The 24,305-nt window shown below is 40.5% G+C and overlaps 2 protein-coding genes across 7 annotated transcripts; both read right to left on the reverse strand.

Annotated features, from left to right (window-relative positions):
• Window positions 1-85: 85 nt before the first annotated feature.
• sp2 (sp2 transcription factor) lies at window positions 86-10,025 on the reverse strand. Of its 5 annotated transcripts, none has more exons than XM_053513374.1 (8): window positions 9,981-10,025; window positions 8,603-8,679; window positions 7,178-7,921; window positions 6,672-6,887; window positions 6,107-6,395; window positions 5,562-5,742; window positions 5,085-5,278; window positions 86-1,961 (listed from the first exon to the last, which is right to left on the reverse strand). In XM_053513374.1, the coding sequence occupies exons 1-8, from the start codon at window positions 9,985-9,987 to the stop codon at window positions 1,861-1,863; spliced, it is 1,809 nt and encodes a 602-aa protein (XP_053369349.1). In that variant the 5' UTR covers window positions 9,988-10,025; the 3' UTR covers window positions 86-1,860. The 5 variants fall into 5 exon arrangements, with proteins under 5 accessions (XP_053369349.1, XP_053369353.1, XP_053369352.1 ...); XM_053513378.1 differs by lacking the exon at window positions 9,981-10,025 and adding an exon at window positions 9,953-9,968; XM_053513377.1 differs by lacking the exon at window positions 9,981-10,025 and adding an exon at window positions 9,659-9,946.
• Window positions 10,026-12,183: 2,158 nt separating this feature from the next.
• Window positions 12,184-22,751, reverse strand: socs7 (suppressor of cytokine signaling 7). 2 transcript variants are annotated; one of them, XM_053513696.1, is made up of 10 exons: window positions 21,014-22,751; window positions 20,319-20,383; window positions 20,010-20,114; window positions 17,200-17,331; window positions 13,712-13,857; window positions 13,453-13,621; window positions 13,234-13,362; window positions 12,985-13,120; window positions 12,758-12,897; window positions 12,184-12,659 (listed from the first exon to the last, which is right to left on the reverse strand). In XM_053513696.1, exons 1-9 carry the CDS (start codon window positions 22,408-22,410, stop codon window positions 12,777-12,779), a joined length of 2,400 nt encoding a protein of 799 aa, XP_053369671.1. In that variant the 5' UTR covers window positions 22,411-22,751; the 3' UTR covers window positions 12,184-12,659; window positions 12,758-12,776. The 2 variants fall into 2 exon arrangements, with proteins under 2 accessions (XP_053369671.1, XP_053369672.1); XM_053513697.1 differs by lacking the exon at window positions 17,200-17,331.
• Between the last annotated feature and the right edge of the window lie 1,554 nt (window positions 22,752-24,305).

The raw sequence follows: 24,305 nt of genomic DNA on the forward strand, positions 1-24,305 counted from the left end.
ACTACAACAGCACAACCTTGAGTGTAATATTGCTCAATTACATAAACGCCAAGGGGTTAAAAAAACACAAAAACAGACATCAACATGCAAAAAAGTCAGTAAGTTTTTTTTTTTTTTAACAGGTATTGCAGTGACACGTGGTGACAGACAAGACATTTGAATGCTTTATTGTCAGTTTGGGGAAGATGAACTGACTGTAGAAAAGGTAGCAAGCTCTCCTGCTTAAGCACCTCCATTATTATAGAAATAGTTAGCCATTTCAGAGACAGGGACTTCAGGTGTAGGATTTATCTATGAAAGATAAAAATAGGGATTTCCTTTTTTAATTCTGACAACCAATAACATTTGATGAAAATAATACTAAATTGAACTAGTAAAGTAAAAACCCTGAATTTGGTCAGTGCACATAAAGTTGGCATTTTATAATACAAGTTAGACAAAAGATAAAGCAAATCTACAAATGCAATTCCATTTAATTAGACAGAAATCTCTTTAAATAGGGAGTGAAGCTTTCTAAGGCAACATTTAAATTGATAAAAAGGGTCATCTAATAGGCTTGTGTCGTACAGGAATGAAACTATACAGTGTCTCTTTTTTGCTCATTTACAATATACACATATAGTCCTTATTCTTCAGGTTTGGCCAGAGAAGCCGATCCACCCGTTTGTGTAACAAATATCCCACATTTTGTGCGCTCTAAGATACATCCGCATGTATTCAGAGACACAACACAAACATACCTATGCACAAACATTTTCTCCTTTTAAAGCAGAATCTGGAAATTAAACTTCGATAAAAGACCTGGGAAGAAATAAATTGCTGAACTCCTGGTTATTTCTCAGGATGATTCCCAAAGGAATTCTTTGAAATGTTGGAAATTGTACTGTATTCTAATTGTACTTGGGTAAGTCATTAAGTTAATTTCCTATTTCTGTGTCCTGCGATCAGAAAGGTAAGTCCATATTTCTACAGTCACAGGTAACAAATCTGTACCTCGTTCACCACTTTGCCATCTGAATATCAGATTCTATAATCAACTCTAAAATGTCCAAAACATATAATCTAAATAATTACACGGCTAGGCTATTTTTGTCTTTTAAATACAGCATTCTTCTGTATACCTTTCTGCAGTTTTTAATCAATTACTTCTTAACTGGCCTCCATTAACTGTTCTTCCACACTCAAGACATGATTGTCCAATCACAGCAAATATATAATTAATTCTAAACAGATGTTAATTAAGGAGGGTTAGAGTATTTCAAACTTTCCAATTCTGAGGAAAAAACAAATGGACAAAAACAAACAAAAAAACAACAACAAAAAACAAACACCTTGGCTGGGGTATAGAGCAAGTCCAAGCATTTTTCATATGTACAAATATATGTCTGAATATAGGCAAACATTTACATAATAAAAGTTGTCCATGAGCTGCTACACACCAGTCAAAAGGCTCGACAAAATAAAACACATAAAACTGCTCTAAAATGTATAACATGAAGAAAAGCAGAGCTTCTTGGCTGGAGTAGTTGTTGGTGCTGCAATTCATGTCTGAGATACACATGTTCTGTTTCCTGCTAAGGAAGAAAAACTCGACCCAAACTACACATCCAGGGTTTCTTCCTGGATCCTTCGACACACGGCCAGCCCTTCTATGACAAACGAGATGGAGTTGCAAATGCGACACATAAGGAGTGTGGGCTCGTCTGAATCGACTACAGCAGAGCCTGGACTAGAACACGCTGTGTCCAAGTTAGATGAGGGGAGAGATTTTCCTCCAATAACACCCTGACTCTATCCCTGCTTCTTCTCAGGGAAAGATGTTCTTTAAGAGTTTTGTTGAAACCTTCAGGCAGTTTATGTTCACAAGTTCTTTGTGTTTAGGTGAGTTTTGTAATGCTTTGTGAGGTGGTCGCTCCGCATGAATCGTTTCTGACACTTGGAGCATTCGAAGCGCTTGTCTCCTATTAAAAAAAAAAAAACCCAGAAAAAAATAAAAAGAGAAATTTAATGATTAAAGCTGGCTGGATTAAGGAAGAATAAACCTACAAGTAAGATATACATATCACACATTAAATTACAGAGAGTACAATTTGTGGGGAAAAAACATGGAAACACGGAAAAGTTTAATGCAGTGCGAATCTCATGAATGACTATGTTCAAAACCATAAAATGTCAATTAACCAAATTTCTTAATATTAAAAATGTCCAATTCAAAATACAGTGAAACCTCGGATTACGAGCAACTCGGTTTACGAGTGTTCTGCAAGACGAGCAAAGATTTTTAATCAATTTTGACTAGGAAAACGAGCATTGTCTTGGTTTACGAGCACCGAGTATCATGTATCATACATGCGCTTCTTGATTTGATGCCGAGTGTCACGTGATCACAACTGAGCCAACGGTTTTTCTCTCTTGCGTGCGGTTAATCATCTCCCCTGCTGGGTCTTAGTGCTCGTCTCTTATTAGTGTTCGCGCACACACACTCTTTCTCGTCGTTAGTGTGTGTCAGTGTTTGAGTGTTGTGTGTGCGCGCGTAATTTGACACCGTGCCGGTTCACTCTCTCTCGCCTTTAATGTATGTATGTGTGTGTGTGTGTGTGTGTGTGTGTGTGTGTGTGTGTGTGTGTGTGTGTGTGTGTGTGTGTGTGTGTGTAACAGAGAGGGGGTGCTTCACTCTCACACAACCGGCACGGTGTCAAATTGTGCTTGCGCACACACAACATACAAACTCAGCAGCGCAGGAGAGAGAAAAACACACAGCGCCTGTGCGCATAAATGGAAACATCTGTTAGGATTTATTTTTATTATTATTATTATTATTTTTATGTATTTATTTTTTTGGGCTGTGGAACAAGTTATTTTAATTTTTATTATTTCTTATGGGGAAATGTGCTTCGATTTAGAGTGTTTTGGAATACGAGCCTGCTTCTGGAACAAATTATGCTCGTAATTCGAGGTTCCACAGTAAATATTTTAAGCCAGGGCTATGAAATTTTAATGAAATTTAAATAAAATGTCCACCGCTATGACGGCCCTAAAGTTCTTTCTTCTGCTGGAAATACATCTAAAGGTTATATAAGAACAACACTCTCCAATCAAGTTTCCCACATCCATTACAACACAAAGATCATTGTTTAACTATAAAGCTAGCACCACAATGGAGACTTCCTCTTTGAGTTAAGATGATCTTAGCTTTGCAATGGTTTGGGGAAAGTCCAAATTTTCCCACTTTCTTTATGGTTTTTCAGCCATTTAAAAAAAATTACACTGCGCCAGACCAGGTTTACTCTACCTCCAGACACCTAGCCATTTTGTATGACAAGAGTTTGTTTGCAAGCAGAGCTAAGATATGTTGATATGTATAAATATTATACAAGTATACTGCGATAAATAATTAAATAAAATAATTGTAAGATAGGCTTTATTTACATTTAGGCATTGGCAGACGCTCTTATCCAGAGCGATTTACTTTTTTTTTTTTTTCTCATTACACATTTGAGCAGTTGAGGGTTAAGGGCCTTGCTCAAGGGCCCAACAGTGGCAACTTGGTGGTTGTGGGGTTTGAACCTGGGATCTTCCGAACCGTAGTCTTTATTTATTCCTTTTAAAATCACAATTTGATGTCTAAATTACATTTGTTACTTTTTAAGTTGTCTTTCTATAAATGACACCAACATAGTAAATATTTTTACTGATAGTATCAACGAACAAAAAACATTATATGGAAAACTAGTTTTCTTCTGGCTTCTTTCATGTAATTTCAACCTCTTTCTGGTATAAGCTGGCAAACCGCACCAAGAAATTTTCAGATTGCACTTAGTTGGTATTATCAGCTTAAATTAAATTAACAAATCATAGGTCATTAATATACACTCTATCTCCAAGTGTATTCGCTCGCCTGGCTTTACATGCACATGAATTTAAACATCCAAATCTTAATCCATAGGGTTTAATATGATATTGGTCCACCCTTTGCAGCGATAACAACTTCAACCCTTCTTAAGGGCTTTTCACAAGGTTTAGGTGTGTGTTTATGGGAATTTTTGACATTCTTTTAGAAGCGAATTTGTGAGGTCAGACACTGATGTTGGGCAAGAAGGCCTGTCTCATAGTCTCCGCTCTAATTCATGCCAAAAAGTGTTCTATCAGGTTAAGGTCAGGACTTCTTGTGCAGGTCAAACTTGCATCCATGTCTTCATGGACTTTGCTTTGTGCACTGGTGAGCAATCATTTTGAAACAGGAAGGGGCCATGACCAAACTGTCCCCACAAAGTTGGGAGCGTGAAATTGTCCAAAATGTCTTGGTATGCTGAAGCATTAAGAGTCCTTTCACTGGAACTAAGGGTCCGAGCCCAACTCCTGAAAAACAACCCCATATCATCTCCACCAAACTTTACACAAGGCACAATGAAGTCAGACAAGTACTGTTCTCTTGGCAACCGCCAAACTCAGACTCGTCCTTCGGGTTGCCAGACACAGTAGAGCGATTCGTCACTCTAGAGAACACTTTTCCACTGCTTTACACCACTGCATCCAATGCACTTGGTAATGAAAGGCTTGGATGCAGCTGCTCGGCCATGGAAACCCATTCCATGAAGCTCTCTACGCACTGTTCCTGAGCTAATCTGAAGGCTACATGAAGTTTGGAGGTCTGGAGCTATTGACTCTGTAGAAAGTTGGTGACCTCTATCTCGCCATCCGCTGACTCCACTATGTGATTTTACGTGGCGTACCACTTTGTGGCTGAGTTGCTGTAGTTCCCAATCGCTTCACCTTTGTTATAACAACACTAACAGTTGACTGTGGAATATTTAGTAGAAAAGAAATTTCACGACTGGTCTTACTCCACAGGTGCCGTCCTATCCACGCTGGAATCCACTGAGCTCCTGAGAGCGACCCATTCTTTTACAAATGTTTGTAGAAGCGGTCCTATATGATTTTATACACCTGTAACCACGGAAGTGATTGGAACTCCTAAATTCAAAGATTTGGAAGGGTGAGTGAATACTGTCTTTGTTAAACTGCTCGTTGCCGTTTGTTAAACTGCATTTTGTACTAAGTGTATCTGTATGAATGTAGTGTACCTGTATGTGTCCTGGCATGTCTCTGCAGTTCGTCACTGCGTGTAAAGCTCTTCCCACAGAAAACCCAGCTGCAGGTAAAAGGCCGCTCTCCCGTATGCAGCCGCACGTGTGCTCGCAGCAGCGACGTCTTCCGGAAGGTCTTCCCACAGCCCGCTATGTGGCAGATATGCTTTCTCTTCCCAACCTCGCCAGGCCTACAGCGGCAAAGATAAAGAAACATTAATTTACTCAGATTAAAGAAGTTAATTAAACGAGTTAGTTCCGTTATGGAGAACAAATTTAATTTGCAGTCGCTAAAAACATGCATACATGCATGCATAATACAACTATAAAAATACAGAGCATGCGTTTTATCTAAGTAGGATAATTAGAGAATCATGCCAAGTGTGTTGCCTGCTTTGATATTTTGCCATGACAGCTGAAATTCAGTGTCCAGTAATTCATCGGAAACTTGAACGTAATCAGGGTCTGCTTTACCTTTTCTCTGCGTCTTTGCAGTTGGGACAGGTACAGGCCATGCGCCTTTTCTTCTCTCCTGGTTGGCTCTGAAGCTCAAGCGTAAGCGTCTGTTCCATCTTCAGCGGCTGCTCCTGTGTCTGAACGCTGCCCAGCTGAAGCCCACCGCCCTGAACCGTCTGTACCGTCAGGTGTTGCTGTCCTGTGAGACAAACACACAGGAGGAGTCTGAGGCTTATTCTGAACATATAGTAAAGATTATTCTAAGGGATCTTCTCACACTAGATACAAGCATCTGAGGTGTACAATACATATTTGTTAAACTGTATTACCAGATTTAGATAGTTAAGGTTTTTTCTTTGCTTTTCTGGTTCTCGAAAAATACACAGCACATGATTTCCACAGAAAGAGAGAGTAAGAAAGAAGAGCTGTGTTAATTTGTTTTTTGTGGTGCAAGAACTTATTCACCCAAATAAAAACACCTAACCGAAAGCATTCCTTGACTACTGACACAAGAATACAATATTCACAGGAAAATCTACTGACTCCTAAGATTTCCTACTCACCCCCTGAATTGGTGATGGTGACAGGAACTCCTTGGACTTGAACCCCGTTGATATTAATGGTCTGCACGGCTTGAGCTGCTGAAGTGAGCTGTGCCGCATTAAGCGTTATCAGACCTCCACCAGCAGGAGCGATCTTGGCAAGGGTCCTCTCTTTCCGTGCCCCCGGGTGGCCTTTCTTACTTATGCCTGCTGGTGGGATGGGAGTAGCAGTGGGTGTAGTTGGAGTGGTTACGATAGTCTCCTGAAGCTGTACTGCCTGCCATTCACCTGAAGCTGTTTTAATCAATACCTTAAAAAAAAAAAAACATTGATTACATAACACAGTTTTGAAATTAAAGCACATTTCAAAACTGTGTTATAAAGCACATTTCAACACTGTCAGTTACAAGTACCAATCACGCTTACCAGCTGTTAGCCACTTGCTTTGTGATGCCAAAGCTGACCCCGCCCCATTGATAAATAACACTATATATTAATCACTTTCGTTTCAGACAGGTCATTGGCATCGACGAAACCCTACGACTTTACTATTACTAAGCAAAAAAACTTTGAGCTGCTAAAGTACCTGTGTGGGTTCTGAGGGAGCAACCTGCACACTGGGGGTGGATGGCACTCGCTGGGGTACAGGGGGGAGTGTCGCTGAAGCAGCTTGTACCACTTTTAGAGCCTGGGGTGGTATCTGCACCACCTGCTGATCTGATTTCTGCTGAACCAACTGCACCTGCTGTACCACAGGCTGGCTCCCTCCTGGACTCTGCACAATCAGGAGATTGTTCCCTGCCTGACAGGAAGGGGGGAAATACAAACTGTCAGTGGTAACTAGTTTCTTCAGTACACAACATATTTAAACAAATTTTACATATTCACACATTTAAAGTTTCATCCTAGTGGCTAACCTTTATTTAGGTCTACCAGCATTCTGGCTGAAATCTGATTTCATATCACCTAACTAAAAGACTTAGAGAACTTAGAGTGTAGTTAGAGAAAGATGGTTTTAGAAATGTTTTATTAATAAAAATGCAAGTCACAGGGTTTCACATGTTACAAAGAGCATAAGTGTGAAAAACCTACCTGAATGATGTTATCAGCTGTTGTTTCTATCAGCACTGTTTCCACCTGTTCAGCAATAGGTGGAGGTGAGGCTGGCGGAGGAGCAGGAGCAACTACAGCAGCCAGTCTCTTCCGCCCCCTCTTTCCCTTCACTGGCCGAGGTGATGGAGCTGCCGACTCTGTGACAATCTGAGTTGCACCCACTTCACCTGTAGCAACATTGAGGGGCAGAGCAAGTCCACTAGGCAGACGCACAATGTTAGTGCTGGGTGCAACGTTACTGCTGTTCTGTCTCCGCTTCTGCGTGGATGGCTTGATGGGTATTGTCTTCTGGGCAGGAGTGGGAGTAGCAGCCTGCATTGTAACAGGTGAGGTGATGATAGCCTGGTTGGTCCCAGGGATAATCTGGATCTGTCCACCCTGGGGTACCATCTGAATGGTCTGAGCTCCCTGGATCTGGGGCACCACTTGGTACTGAATGTTGGCAGCATTTGTACTTGTTGGGCGAGTTGGAGGCTGGATTGTTAAGAGGATGGGACTGGTTCCTGAAGAACCCAAGCCTGCAGGGAGCTGGATGATATTTCCTTTGGCTGACAGAAAGCCCAGGTTTTTGGGTGGCGCCGGAGCGATGGGAGCAGGTTTGATAGGGTGAAGGCGGCGCGTAGTTGGCTGGGCTGGAGGCGTGCTGGCCGGAGCTTGGGCAGCTGGTGGGCCAATCTTACTGCAAGTGGCAGCCAGGAGGGCCAAAGGTGATGGCTGAGAATCCTACAAAACAGATGGAAACAAAGCACATTGACCCGTGTTCTGTTTTTCAACCTACACCTGCTGATAGTTCGCAGAAACAGCTGCAGACCACCCAGTGAGTGTAGAATGACAGTGCTACAGTCAATAGTCAGAGCATTTCAAAATCATCCCACAAAGATGGTTGGGTGACAGAATTTTCTTTTTTTTTTTACTCATCGCAGCTCAACAATCTAGCTAGTCAGCAGCAATTGCTTTCCTCTTATTTTAAAGACCAGAAAAAGGAACTCTATCTTGCGATTGACTGCAAACATTTTTTTTGCTTAATGTGCTTTACATTGCACTACACTACACTATTCCTTCCACCTACTAAACATATTCCAGCTTTTACTAGTTGAATTAATAAGCATGGATGCAAAACACAAGACCTTTGACAAACAGGTGTGAGACAACACTGACAAAGCCAAATAAAATCCATTCCCACCATCCCCAGCAAACCACATGCAGTCAAATTGTTTATGTGTATTCAGGCACAAAACATGCCACACAATCTTAACGTTAAATTAGCTGCCATTTCCCAGACTCTTGCTTTGAGGAAGTATTACAAAAAGTCTCTTTTTAAAAACGGGAAACAAACAGAAACCCTACTCAAGGCCAGTATTGATGAGGACGCACATTGTTGGTGCAATAAAATGTATTTCTTACTTGAGAGGTGGTCGTTGAGGGCTGAAGATATTCACTGGGACTGACAGCGACTGTGGCGGCCATACTGTCCTTTTGATCTTGGGATAAAGATGGGAAAAGATAAAATTTTAGAAAATGCTTAAATTTAAAGTTGAATGTAAGATCTAATCCAAACCTTTTTAATGAGCTTTATGTAATTATTATCTGCACGGCTTTTGCCGTGAATCTATTGTAAACAAACAAGAGCACATTCAGTGTGTTAAAGCTAGCTCATGGTTCACAAGCGACAGATGCGGAGAACTGGAGCTTGGATTAAACCTGGTCAATAACTGGTGAGGTGAATCAAGCATCCTGAGAACTGGAAACTGTGAACATTTTTTAAAGGCATTGTTTTTTTCTCTTTTATTATGATTACGTCGATGCTAGAAACATTCCTACCCATATTCACATTCAGGCTTCATGGTCACCTGTTAAGTATCAATAATAAACTGACTGGACCTGGCACTTTCTTAAAAAAATGTACAGAGCTAAGGGGCGATAAATGTAAATTTCCCAGGATGTACAAAAAAAAATCATTTATTTTCATACAGACTTTTAGGAAGAAGCAGAGATCTTGAAAAAGCACCACTTTGTCCTGAACTCGTGCTGAAAGGTTGTGAGATGTGAAGAACGTACATCACTTACGTTATTAGCGTTAATCCACAATCCTCAGTTTTATTTCCTACCTAACTCATTAAACATGACTGAATCTGACTCTGATATCAAACTCACCCTCTCTTTCTCTCTTGAATGTCTCTAGCCATAATACCTACATAGGAGCATAAAAAAAAACAAACAAAAAAAAAAAAAACACACACACAATTCTGCTTGGACCAGATCATCGCAGTGAGGGAGACACAATTTCCTAACGCACCTTCATAGCGCACCCTGTAAACCTCAGCTAACGGCTAACTAGCTAAAACAGACAAACTGAGCTACTCCGCGTTAGCAACTAAGCTAGTAAACAAGCTAACGAAGCTAGCTCCAGTCTCAAGCTCTGTATATATTTTTTCTTTAGTTTATTAGATCTCTACCAACCTTCCTTACTGTACTTCCACCCTTAACACCTAGCGCTAACAAACTCTAAAATAAAATGCGTTAAAAAGCCGACCGAAATTCAACTCTGAAACGGAAGAACTGCAAAACCTAACTGCGCTTCGCTAGCTAGGATGCTAACTAGCATCCAGATAAACTCTTTGATACCCCGATTCCGGAAGTGTGCAGTATGTTGCAGTGTAATACATAATAATTATTTTATTATCTCTGCTAGTCTGCAAAATGCACTGCTGTAGTCCATAAAAGAAGAGTACGTATTTTAGACTAGATACTAACAAACACCAATGTTATAATTCCTACCCACCGCTCATGACGACATTCGCTCTCCGTTAAACCTTCAAGAGCAAAGCCCAGGTCTAGATACCGCCCGCGCCCTTCGACCAATCAGCCTGTGTGTACAGGAATGATTGATCGCAGTTCTATCCTATCATCGACAACCATCTTCGTGATTGAGATTCAATTTGACCAGTAGTGTGTCCAAACACTACAGAGGCGGTCAATGTACCGAGTCTTGACCAATAGCATGTCGCGGTTGACGAAAAAGAGGCGGACACAATGACAAGCAAAGCGAGATAGACTAAGCCAATTATACACGGGTTGGTATTTCACTGACGTCCAGCTCGACCAGTTAGAACTGGCTTGGAGATTTCAATCAAAAGTAATTGACATCCATTTTGATCCTGCCTTAAAGATGCTACAAGTGATTTAAGCACCGTAATACTTGTACCGACATAGAGATACAGTTTTGTTTGTGAACACAATATTCTACACAGAATAAATCCCATGCATATCTACTGCAACTTAATCACCTCAAACTTCTGTCACTCTACATCTGAATATGGGTAATCATTGCACTATGATAAACAACCATTATAATACTATAATCCAGATCTTTAGATGACAGGACGTTCCTAGTTGAATACAAAATTAGTATTTATGGCCAGAAGTTTGTGCACTGCTCAATAGACATACTACGGGATACGGGCAATCTGCATGTCTTTGGACAAGAAGATTTGGACTGTGGGAGCAAACCCACCAAGCATGAGGAGAACATGCAAACTCCATGCACACAGATGCAAGGTGGGAATCGGACCTCGGACCCTGGAGATGCAAGGCAACAGTGCTAACATCTAAACCACCGTGCCACAGCATCTATATACAGTACATATAAAGACTGTCTTTTAATTTTTTGTATTGGAACATAATAAAAATCATCTTATTGTAAAGGATATTAGTATTAGGCAAATACAACCTCGGATAAGCAACATAACTAACTTAAACATTTTTTTTCACTGTGCCATTATTTATTTAACAAAAATGAAGCCAAAAAGAAAAATATTCAAGGAAGATATGCAACATTGCTTCAGTTCATTGCGATTTTTAGGCTTTTTTTTTTTTTTTTTTTTTTTTTACAGCTCTCTTGTTACACCACAGCATTTCAGTTGAGTTGAGGTCTGGACTTTGACTAAGCCATTCTGAAACCCTAATTCCTTTCTTATTAAGCCATTCTGATATAGATTAACTGGTGAGCTTTGGATCATTGTTGCATGTCCCAATTTCGACTAAGTTTTACCTGTTGGACAGTTGGCCTCACATTTGCCTCTAGAATACTCTGACACACAGAGGTGGTCATGGTCAACTGAATGACTACAACGTGCCCAAATCATCACCTCACCACCATCCTTCTTGACAGTTGGTATGAGGTGATTTTGCTGAAATGCTGTTTGGTTTTCACCGAACATGGTGCTGGGCTTGCTCATCAGGGACAGTCTTATAATTTTGATTTATACACATTCACATTTCATACAGACTTAAATAATTCTTTTAATTGTGTAAAGCTGCTTTGCAACAATTTCCATTGTTAAAAGCGCTATACAAATAAAATTGAATTGAATTGAATTGAGGTCGAACAACTCCACTTTGGGCTTATCTGTCCATTGGACTGATAACTCAAGCATACCTCTGTGCTCTTTTTAAATAGACAATGCTTTCTCCAGGTAACCCTTCCATATGAATCTTGTTCAGTTTTCTTTTAGCCATGGAAATTAACATTTAACATGCTCATTAAGGCCTGTAAGATCTAGGATGTAGCCCCTGAAATTTTTGTATTTCTCTGCGTATTGGGTTGAATGCTCTCTTGAAAAGATTTGTAGCTGTCTTGAATGCTTTCCACTTGTGAATAACTTTTCTCACTGTAGAATGTTTCCAATTGATTCGAAAAAGTTTTTACAACCCTTTCCAGATTGATAAGCAGCAACAATTGTTTATCCAAGACCACTGCTTATGTCTTTCAGAGTAGCAGCTTTTTAAGTGCGAGATAAAAAATATTTTTTTAGGAATGTGTCAATCACGTTGCACTTGCAGCCATCTCCCTCCCCGGCTCTCACAAGTCAATGGTTGTCTGGCTAAGTGCTACCAATGTGAGGTTAAGTAAACAAGGCATCATCATCATCAACAACATCATTAGTATAACTATTCAAGCTGGTAAAGAAAAATTCCAAACCCTCTTTTGATTTTTACTGTGTTTTACTGTAAAGATGGCCTGCAGTCAGGCTGAGGAGGGTACAACTGAGGTAAAGGGCAAATAATAAGGGGTGCAAGATAACAAAGAGGAAAAAGAAAAAAAAACAAAAAAACAAAGGAAAGCGATTCACAAATGTGTCCAGTGTAAAAAGTCCAGTGTTTTCATGAGCTACAGATGGAGGTTATTTCAGAACTCCAGATCACATTTAAAAAGTCCTATCCATTTCATTTCACAGTTCTGTGCCTGTCCAGAAGTCTAAAGCCTGGCAGATCATCGCTGGACAGGTTCATATGGACAGTACTCCAGCATTTCGCTACCCCATCTTGACTTAACACAACAAGCAGCCATTCTGATGACGTCCATTTGGCTTCTGCTGGAAGACTGATGGGGAATTTGGGGCAGAGCTGTGCAACAGAAGCATCTATGCACTATCCCATCTGTTATCCATACACAGAAAACCTGGAGGAAAAAAAAAAGCACTTAATTATCATTCTTACTCATTTATATTTGGGAAATAACCACCAATTTCCATTTTTTTTTTTTTATTGCTTTCTTACAGCAAATGTGGCTTTCTGGTTATGTCTCAGACTCTGGCTCTTGCTCTACACCTGCCATCTGTCGCATGCCTTTGATTGACAGGTACATCTCTTCCTCTGGGTCATAATAGTAGAACTTTTTCAGGTAGGAAATGAGGGGTCTGGGGGAGAAAAGAAGTTTTCAGTACAGTGTATGCAGAACTAGTCATTCAGAACAGAGTGAAACTATACATTAAACTGAGCAGTACTTTGGGAGAGGGAGCTCCTGAATGTGGTCTATGCGGACAAGCTGTCGGATGCAGAAGCGGCAAAGGTGCTGCAGGGATTTGACGTTACAGAAGCGGGATACTGGATACAGAAGTTGCACTGGGGTCGGTGGGAGTCCTGTAAGACCAAACAATGTTTGTAATCACCTTTCACCTGCACACTCAGGTATAGTCAAAATTTTTCAAGACTTATTTCCAAATACCATCAACAGGATGCTAAAGTAAAATTACCAGGTACACGTGACCGCAGAAAGTAAAGGAATTTTCCGTTCTTAGAATGCATGATGGCACGTTCGATGAACTCCACCACAGAATGGCAGCGGTCCTCAAACTTCGGATGGCACCATAAGCTGAAGGTTCCTGAACAAGGAAACAAATAATTCTGCATGTCATTCTGCTTGTGGGGGCTGTTTATGTATGATGTGTATAGTGCTTGTGCGCACTGGTTACCTCTGTAATGCTCCATGCGTGTGTGGTGTGTAACTCCTTGTGAGCGGAAACTGAGACTAAGGATGTATCGGGGGTCTGAACTGTCTCGCACCAGAAAAGAACCATCCGGCTTCCCTTTCAGTTTCAGTTCCGCGTCTTCCCAGTTCATCGGGCCCCAGTACCAGCCACACTGTGAGAGAGAGAGACAGAGTCATACCTATTTAAGTATTACAGTTGAGGTTACAGAGAAACTTTTTTTTTTTTATGTTTACAATCTCACCCTCTCCAATTCTCTCAGACTCGCTGTGAAGCTGCTGGAATCAACTCCCCTTAGAGGACAAACATTTGAAGATGGAGCTACTCTCATTGGAGGTGGAGTCTCAATTGGTGATGGCGAAGAATGAGGGAGAGCTCGGAAGAAAGCATCTAGCACAAAAATATGAGATTTATGATTATTTGAGTATTTGATATTTTGTTTTAGACATGTATTTATTGGCTAAATGTAGCAACTATCTGGAAAGCAATAGGGGAAATTATGTATAGTGCATAGAAGACTGTAGGAAATAGTCATCATGTGTTACTTATCTATTCGCTCTATCAGTGTTTTATTCATCATTGCCCAGCAGGAGAAGGATTTGATGTGTTGATCAAACCAAATCCTGCCTACAGGCATCAATCCAGGACAATTTTTATTAGTAGGATAAACTGCTTTAGCACTACCCAACACTGTCCGGGGGGAGAGAAAGAAGATTTGAGTTAACTGAAATTAGGTTAAGAGACCTGAAAGACATTATTAAAACTAAATAGGATGGTGCTGTACTGTCAACTTCTTTGAAGAACCATTGTCAGAAAAACAAAAATCAAGAATGGCGATTACATAAATGCTTGGTGTAGTTGCATTGTAAAAAATTAAATTAGGAAAATTAACAGTAGAGATCACAGCTAGGGTCGAAGGCGTACATAAAAAGTGTTAAAAGCAAAGGAATGAATACTTAGAGTGTGTGACCTTTCCTTTTGGCCAGGCGGTCCATATACTGTAATCCTGCTTAACAAGTAAATTAGCCATCATTTATGTGGATTAACTACAGCTATCACACGTTGGTTTTTCTTCAAATTAGCAACTGCAAATGCACAATTGTGTTTTTTTTTTTTTTTTAAATATGAACTAGCTATCTGATGCAACACTGACAGTTTCCCTTGTAGGTAAATGTCTTTGCGCTAAAAAGATGAATTTAGGCCACAAACATCTATTTATCTCTATACTAAGTAGGTCAACTGTCATGTTGTGGTATATATATATATATATATATATATATATATATATATATATATATATATATATATATATAAATATATATATGAATGATATCTCTAGGGTTTATAAGTAACCAAACCACTTGCTAAACAAGCAGATTGGAGTTAACCTACTTGTAAGCTAAATTAAATTGTGTTCTCATGTTGTATGTTAAAGTATATTTAAAAATAATATAGTATTACATCTACTATATTATATATTTTTTAAACTACAGACTGATAAAATCGATCACTTCTATACGCTTCTGCGAATTTTTTTTATAAATAAAGTTCAATGCCAGATCACAAACTCTGCTGCCGCTAAACATCATGTATGCGTTTCCTCTAGCTCTGTGGTTGCCGGATACTATGAGCATGTGGGCGAGCTTCTCTGTTTCCAAGGTAGACAGAGAACACAGAGAACTCTCTGGTGGTCCTGTGCTCATGAGTAGGTTTACATTGTCTAACTGATCTGTAGGAGTGTGCTCTCTCTCTCCAAGTCTTTTTAAATGCTTTATACTAATCAACCATCATTTATCATAACTATGAGATATTACATTCTGATTGTGCTGTTGCTAGGATAAAGGCTTTTCTCCAGACTGCAAGCAGACCTTTGTATGTGAGCTGTACTGAAAAGGGGTCATAGTTAACATAGTCTCCATCACAAGCAATGCATTTGCACCATCACTGAACCCGATTCTCGATTGCTCTATGAAAAATCCCCTTTGTCACAGATGATGGACTTCCCATGCATGGTGCACCTTCAATGCTGGGTTCCACTTCTTTAACTTTGTTCTTGTCAATTATGTCAATTCCGGAAACATTCGGTAGCGGAGTGGAAAACCATTAACTGTGACAAAGTGAATTTTCAAAGACGTTTTTTGAGAGTTGGGTTTAACGATGGTGCAAATAAATTGCTTATGATGCAAAGTATGTTGAATAGTACCTTTGTATAGAACAAGAATGGCTCAACCAACAGGTGCTATATCAGTTCATAGAAAAAAAATTTGTCCACTTTTGCATTATTTTTGGTACATCCCTTCTGTTTCCGTAAAGTTTGGTGCAAATTTAATAAGTTCAGAGAGGGCCATTATACAGGTTTATATATTCCACACACAGCGCTAGCACACTGCCTTCAGCAAACAGCAACAAACGTGCCGTCAGCTTGGAACCAATGACTGGTGGCATCAAGAGCTTAAGAATGGGGTCATTCTGTTGCCTTGACAACCTAACCATCCAAATATAATGAGAACAACACATTTAAAGTAAATAAGTGTCACAAGAAATCAATTTACTGCCACACTGTGAAGAAGTGAACGTAAACAGGTTTCTCTGATCTTGCATGTTATGTATTAGTTTGGCTTATAATCTATATGTCGCAATTTCTGTAATTTCTCAGCCAACCTGGCATTCCATATAAAAGCAGCAGGTCATAACTTTTGTTTTTGTAAAATCAAAAAATTTATGAATAAATCAAGAAATAAATAAACAACAACATGACCTGATTTGAATCACAATTGAAGTCTCACTCACTTCTTCACATACACGCAATTTGAGACCACCAATTAGCCTAATCAAGTCACAAGCAAGTCTTTGGACTGTGGGAGGAAACCACCAAGGACGGGGAGAACATGTACACTGCATTGCACACAGAGGCGGAAATCGAACCCACAACCTGGAGGCACAAGGCAAGAGTACTAACCACTACACCACCGCCACGCCTGTGGAACAAACAGAGTAGTAGACTTCTACTTAATGTTTTTTTTACAATGCCGCCTAATTAAAGTGTAAAATATTAAAATGAAAAATAAATCTATAGATTGGATTAGCAGCCTTTTTTTTTTTGGACATGCATGATGTCTTTAATTACAGATTATTGCCACTAACCTTTCATGAATATGTAATGACTTGCTGAAATCAGATTAATCCATAGAGATGGATGTTAAATCATATTACATAATGTTTTCCAGCTAATTGCTTGCTATACCTTTTTTTTTTTTTTTTAACAAAAACTTTTAAAACTTTTTAATTCCCCCCGGCCCCCCAAAATTTACATTATGCAACGTTTAGAATAAGCTATTAAAATGTTTTTTTTTTTTTTACTAAAAGTTGAACAGAAAAAATAATTTAAAAAAAAGAATTTTAAACAAAAATTAAACAAATGTCCTTATTATTTCTTTATTAGTAACTTACCAACACATGAAAGACAAAAAGTATGTAATAGTCAAGCAGATTAAGGCAATGCATGCAACAGGAAGCCAGTGTAGCATTGATATTTTGCAATCTATTTGCACTTGATATTTTGCAATCTAGTCACAGGAAGGGACATAAGATTAGACAGTAGGGGAAGAAGAGAGGAAGGGAGGGTTGGAGTCTGCCCTTAGTAACAAAAAACTCTCATTGAAGCCCCAACATACCTCAGCAGAAATTGGCATGCACGCACACACACACACACAGCCACCATCACACCCTTACCATTGAGGCTGAGGCTATGCTGGATGGTGGCATGGAGGGGGGGAGGAGGAGGAAGAGGCAGGGGGAGAGACTGCAGGGATGCCCCCATGACATTCACTAGGAAAGGCCCTGGCTGTGGCCCGCCTATATCATCTGAAACAGAGTAGCAAGTATTCAGGAACCAGGAGGAGGAATTCAAAACACAGGTGTCAAAGTCAAGACCCGTGGATCACAGAGAGTAGTAAACTTCTACTTAATGTTTTTTACCCTGTCTACAATTCACATCAGACAGGCAGCAGAGTGACCCGCACCCACTTCCTATAAGCACATAATGGCGTGCTGAATCACTGGTTAAAATCAATACCTGCAGTTGACGTACGACAGAGCTGTGTCTAAAAAGGTTCAGAAATACTTTGGATCATAGTCTTCCAAATAGATCACTAGGGACAACCATGTTGAAAATAAAAATGTTGGTGGAACACAAACACAGCGACATGTAGAGATCTTGTGTAACGTTTTGCTTTTTAACCATTTATTACACTCAGAGGTGAAAGTAGTTTTCTTCTGAGTACCATGTAGTTAAAGGACAGGGAAAATAAATCATGGAGGCGGTAGACAGGCCTGTAAATCTAGTAAGTTTCTCTTTATGTCTTTACTTATTATTCTTTAGAACAGCCTCAGCTAAAGAAAAAAGAAAAGAAAAAAAAAACTGTCCAGTGGTTGAATCCCAAATAACGTGAAATCAAAACAATTGTGCTATGTGTGCTGTAACTTTGAAATCCTTGAAAATACAAAAATTTCTACTTTTCACCTAATCTGTTATCAGTAATATGTAATAATTAAAACTCTTGTATAAAAGTAGAAAGGAAAAAGGAGTAAAAAAATTGTATTTTCAATTAAATTAATTAGTTAAATAACCTAATAATGCATTCAGTTAACTTCCATTGTCCCTGCGTCTCCTTCTTGTGCATATCCAGTTTTAGAGCCTAGTTTAACTGTATTAATCAACAGAATCGATAATTATAGTGTTAATAATTTAATAGGCTTAGATTATGGCCCTTCAGTAGCCCAAGAAATATGCTGCTGTGACCTGAAGAGAGTCTGAATTTTGTGCCTGTGCTTTAAGATGAAGAATGTGATGTATTGCAGCAACCAAAGGAAACTTAACCAAGCATCCTCACTCAGTTGGCAGCGATTCAGAGTTTAAGGCTCTGAACTAGCGAGATGGAAGGGTATGAGTTTCAATTCCTGCATGTTACAGCTAAGCACTTTAACAGCTGTAGTAGTAGTTATGATCAAACAAGGGCTTAAATTTGTTTGTTTTTTTGCACAGAGCCGTGTATAGCAGTGACTGTGCTTCCATGCAAAGAGCTGAATTAATTCATTCCAACTGTAGATTCTGAACTTATATGTGTCCAAAGCTGGACACCACGTAGTCGATCCATATTTATATGGACAAAACATGTTTTGGACCACAAAGAATTTACTTTGGATTTCATACATCTTTGCCTGTCTTACAGGTTTAGTGCCTCTGGTTGTAGGCAATAACCTAATATATTACACATTAGTGTACTGCTTTCACTCACATTTGGAAATATTTGGCAATAACACACACACACAAAAGGTGCTGTCAAAGTTTTACCTCTATTTTACTGTATTGTACTGTTTATCTAATTCCTTCTTTAGCAGTAGTATTCACTATCTGCCTCTTGAAGCCAATCCAACCTCATATTTATTTTAAATATGTACAAATCTATAACATGAACTTTCATTTAATAAAATATTAAAAAGACATAAACCCATTTTGTTAGGCAAACAGCAATTTCATTTTAACGGCCTCAATCTGTTTACTCTTTCCCTGATCTAGGTGTATACTGTAAATGGATTTTTTTCTTTTCAAAATCATAATTGTGTAGGTTTAGTTGTATCATCATTGAATTATTGGGTTGCATGTCAACTTAGACATTGTTTCTCCGTCCTAAATGGTTTTTAGCCAATTATGTCACTGTAACATGTTTGTTCACACTTTGTAAACCACAGAATCCCTCCAATTAGGTGACACAAGGAGTCATCCACAGTCTATCATCCCCTCACAGCATGCAAAGTATTACTGACAGGCCCCAGATTATAGACTTCTGCCATGTGATGCAATTTGGAACAGAAAACAAGGATGTATCCGCAAATGTCAGAACACATACGCTTGTGTGTGCATTCAAACTCATGAATGGAAATGATGAAAAGGTGTGCAAAAAGTATGTTTCAGAGGTACTCATCCCAAAACTAGATGGGAAAATATTTTAAATTTGAAAAACAGAAAAGACTGTGTGAATATGAAGTGTAACCGACTGAAAGATGACATCAGGAACAAAATCCTGCCCTTTCAATCGTACCACACACTCAACATATTCCAAATTGTACTAACCTACAAAAATAGTTTTGAAACTTGCCACATGTTTTATTCCTTGTCTACCCTAGAATTGATGTAATAAAGGTTATCCAGCTGGAAAAAAAAATTCTCCTCGCGCAGAGCGGGTTTCAGACAGACTGACGTAAGAGTTAGGAATCTGTGATAACAAGAGTCTGAGGGACACAAGACAGAAGAAAAAAGATCTGAGGAGATTCCTGGAGAGATGGAGGTAAGACAAAACAAACACACAGAGAATGTCAACAAAAATGGCAGACTGTATAAAAGATATACTGTAAGATAAGCTAAGGGACCGAGAGAGAGAAAGAGAGAGAGAGAGAGAGAGTTGGAAGGGAGAAGGATAAAGAAACAAATGTAGGCCAGAAAAGGAATGAGATCACATGAATTGTTGTCTGTGTGTGCGTACCTAGCAGGCTGAGACTTCTGCGTGGAGGTGGAGGAGGGGTTGGGGGATGAGGAGAGTTTCGTCCTCGCTGTGAGATGTCCACATCCACCAGCGACACTGTTTCCCCTGCAAAGAGGACACGACACAGGTTAAAGAACCTTTCTTATTCGCCTTAATTAACACATAAACCTGTTCATTTATTACCAGTAACTTTTTAATCCTGGTCAGGATGGTGTTAGTATATAATAATCTTTATATTTAATTATTTGCCTACATAGAGAGAGATAAATTTAAGCTTATCATTGCTGTTTCCTTCTGTCCTTGGCTTACCTGTGAAAACAGGAGTGAAAGCAGCACCAGAGAAGGCACTTTGGGCCCTTGTTAATCCAGGTTGGCTAGTGAAAGACATGATGTAAAGAGTTTGCATGACAAACATACTGTGTATTAGTTAAGAAATAGACATAGGAACATAAATACAGGTGAATTTAAAATAGAAACAGGTGGCTCTGTTACACTGCTGTGGTTTAAGCCCCATTTGTCCACTTAAATAAAAGATGAATACAAATTAATGCAAAATTATTTTAACTGCTCACGCTCATACTGTTAATGAAGAAATATTTAAATCTTAAAAGAAACGCTCTCTTGCACAATCTCAACCCAGTTGAACATCTATAAGCGCTTCTCATCTCCATCATCAAAAAAAAAACAGTTCTTTATTGGTTCTTAGCTTCTTTAAATGGTCCTGCTTCAAACTTTTCGATTGTATTGTTTTATACAGATTGTTTAAAGGTTCTCCAGAGGGACTGAATAACTGAAGATAATCTTCCAACCCAACACCTTCCCACTGCTCTTATGTCATTTTTTCTTTAAATCCATCTTCACATTCTTGTTTAAAATAGAGTTTTAAAAAAGTAATTCATCAAGCACTTGCATGATGCACTAAAATAAAAAAGTGAACACTGAGTGTGAGCAATGTTTATGACCAAATAAAAAATACACAAAGTTTACACCGAGTAGTCCTGTACCTGGCAGTGTCGTGCTCCACGGTGCTCACGCCTGACATGTCCACCAGACTTCCGGCTGAAGAGATGGAAAACGTCACCGACGGTCTCTTATCCAGGAGATTATTAGAGCCGCTACAGCTTTTAGTTCTGAAAAGTTTGCTCAGACGTATTTTGAGAGACCCTTTTCTGGACTTCGCTGGCACTTTCAGCGCTTTCTCGGAATACGGCACCCGGGACGGACCGGCGCTTTGCATGCTCGGGTTCGAACCGAGGCTCGAGCTCGCGCTGGCAGAACGCACGGGCTCTACTGATGATGATGAGGATGGGAATTGTGTGCAGTCTCTGTCATTCGTGTTGGATTGAGCCTTAATGGATAGGGAGCCTTGCAACAAACAACAAAGCTGTGAGTCGCGACATGCTGGTAAGCAGAGACCACCGGTGACCCCGACCGCCTGGCCCGAGAGGACCGATGGGAAACATTTGAGCGCGAGTTGTGTTTTCACCTGGGCACCGTTTTGGGACTCGGAATTGTTGACCTCCTCCGAGCCGAGGCCCTCGAGCACGAGCAGAGCATCGCTGGTCTCGGATGGATCTTCGCCTTGTCGGATTCCGGGCGTCGTGGAGCACGAGCAGTGCTGCAGATCGCCGTCCTTGAGCAAAAACTCGGGCACCGGGGCGAGTCCCAGCTCCCCGAACTGCCTCGCGAGCTCCAGAGCAGGCCTGTCCGGGAGCCGAAGCTCTTCCTGCGCTCTCACGCTCCATGCCGGGTCTAACACCGCAGTCGGGTTTGATTTGTCAACAAGCTGCGGCCAGTCGCGTTTCTCCGAGATGATGCGATGCCGGTGGCACAGCTCGGCTCTGTCCGTGTGCGCTGTGCTCAGCTTCAGCTCAGGATGCAGCGCCCATGGAGGATGGTATTGATGCTGCTGAGCATCACCAGCGCTCGGTGCATTGTTGTTATTTGCGCTGCCACTCGACTCGGAAGTCTGCTCCTCGAAAGCCATCGAAGCATCCGCATTGTTTTCGGACAATCCATCGGGGTCTCTTGAAACGTTTCGGAACACTAAGAGCTGAGGCCCGATGCCGCGTCTGTGGCTGAGATCGTAAGCGCGGGCCTGAGCGGAGTGTAGCGGAGGAGGAGGAAGAGCCAGCGCGTCTCTGCTCGCCATCACACCCGCGTCAGGTGCCTCGCTTCCGGCACACTGCGGAGCTTTGTTTCCCGCTGAGAGCTGATTCTGCGCGCAGTCCAGTTTACCCTTAACGTTTCCGTGACTCAAGACGTCCTGCGCGTATCCAGGCACCGCTCCTCCGGTGCCCGCAGAGAGATTGCCGTTCTCAGCGTCCAGGCGGTCCTCCTCGGCCGCAGACACCAGGCGCATCAAGACAAAATCGGGAGACATATCCTGCCCGGTGCTCATCTTATTCCTCGGTGCGCGGAAGGAACGAGCGATATCGGCGTTTCACATCGCCCCAGTGTGTCCAGATCGGTGTTATCGCCGCCTGGAGTGATAATGGAAGCCAATTCCGCTTGCTTGACGCGCTCAGCCTTGGAATAAATAATAATGATAAAAAAAAAACAAGCTAGATTATTACCGCCGTATCTTTAACGTCCCTGTTTGACTGAAAAGAAAAAACACGTTCATGAGTCCACTCCGAACAACGGCTTCATGCAGGGTCATACATATATATAAATATATAAAACGCTTCATTTAACGGAATGCGTGCGCGTGCTGGTCACGTTAGCGTCTGTTCGGCCCCACCCGCGCGCGAGCGCACTCACCCACTTCCGCACGTTCAGCGCCGCCGCGCATCCACTCGGCTCCGGGTTTATGGCTCACTCCCAAATGGATCTACGCTTCCTATATACGTGCACTTATTTCATACCCTGTGAAATACTGCCTTCTACATCCTAGTGCACTAAATATATACGCGCGACTTAGCGATTTGGGATCGAGCCTGTATATAAATATATAAATATATATATATATATTTTTTTAATTGCTAAAAATGCTTGATAAATTGAAATTGAAACATGGCTTAACTCATGTGACTCATGTGGCAAACATTATTTAGGAAGTTGCCACTATAACTTAGTTTCTTTTAAATGTCAAATTAGCTCAAATAATTTGTATGTGTTTATGATGCTTTTAAGATGTGTCAAATTACCAACCATGGTTCAGGTTTAATAGGAAAATAGGTGGAAATACAATAAGTTGAGAGATAAGGTATATATTGGACTGTCCATGATTGGATGGATGAAACAGCACTCAGCTGTAGAAAGAAATTTTATGTGCATTAAATTGTGTTTCATAAAAAAAAAATCGTAATTCTCTTCATAAGGGAATAATTAATGTTTAACCCGCCTATTGTGTATCCCGCCTCATATACCCAGGATAAAGGCATATAGACCATAAGTGAGTAAGTGAACTTAGTCTTACTACATTAGATTTTACCTTAGTGTACTGTGTTGATATAATTTTAAAGACTGATGTGAACAAGAAAGGACAGGCCTAAATTATAATTTTTGTTGTTGCTTTCTACTGTGCTTTTCAAGAAATCATGTCGCTGTTAGCACTGTTATCACGCACCTCCAGGGGTAAGGGTTCAATTCCTGCCTCGGGTCTGTGTTTTATGTCTCTGGGTCCTCCTGGGTCCTCCTACAGTTCTCAGATTAGGCTAATTGGTGTTCCCAGGTTGCCCTTTGTGTGTTTGTGTGTGTGTGTGTGTGTGTGTGTGTGTGTGCGTGCCCTGTGATAGATTGGCAGGGTCTACTCCACCTTGTGCCCAAAGTCTCCTGGGTTACACTCCAGTACAGGATAAGAGGTATAGAAGATGCTACAGTCATGGTAGCGCTGAAGCAGCACTTGGCAAAAGTACCGATCAGCCCTTGAAAGTCACATGTTCAAATGCAAATCAAATGTTCATGATTACATTCACCTGTGTGACTTAATGTCACAGAATTATTTAAGTCATGTTTTGCAGTGTGTCCTTGGTTATTATCTGTTATTGTTATCACATTTTAGCAGTGATCATTACATGTTCATTTTATGTTTCTGGTCCATCTTCCTAGCTCAAGTTCAAGTTATTTTTCATCCACGTTTATGAACAGAGGTTTGTTTCTTTTATCTGCTCCACTTCATCTTCCTGACAGACAGCCTGAACAAAAAAAAAATTAAAAATACAGCAGACTTCTTTCAGTTCTTTTGGGCCCAGCAAGAGCAAGCTCGACTGGCTGAGAACAAGAGGTGGCTTGACTGGCTGGGGGGAGTTGGGGGCTTCAGCGAGTGTGTTGGCTGAACAAAGACAGCAGCAT

The sequence above is a fragment of the Clarias gariepinus genome, chromosome 15, assembly GCF_024256425.1.
Source record: "Clarias gariepinus isolate MV-2021 ecotype Netherlands chromosome 15, CGAR_prim_01v2, whole genome shotgun sequence".
NCBI lineage: Eukaryota > Metazoa > Chordata > Actinopteri > Siluriformes > Clariidae > Clarias > Clarias gariepinus.

Excerpts from the sequence above, each read along its gene's own strand:
- sp2 (XM_053513374.1), bottom strand. Across the intron at positions 7,922-8,602 it reads CCTCAACGACCACCTCTCAA|GATTCTCAGCCATCACCTTT; the intron begins GTAAGAAATACA and ends TCTGTTTTGTAG. Across the intron at positions 1,962-5,084 it reads ACATGCCAGGACACATACAG|GAGACAAGCGCTTCGAATGC; the intron begins GTACACTACATT and ends TTTTTTTAATAG.
- socs7 (XM_053513696.1), bottom strand. The coding sequence starts at position 22,410 with ATGAGCACCGGGCAGGATATGTCTCCCGATTTTGTCTTGATGCGCCTG. Across the intron at positions 20,384-21,013 it reads GTGGAGCACGACACTGCCAG|CCAACCTGGATTAACAAGGG; the intron begins GTACAGGACTAC and ends GTCTTTCACTAG. Across the intron at positions 13,121-13,233 it reads TCTGCGGTCACGTGTACCTG|GACTCCCACCGACCCCAGTG; the intron begins GTAATTTTACTT and ends TTGGTCTTACAG.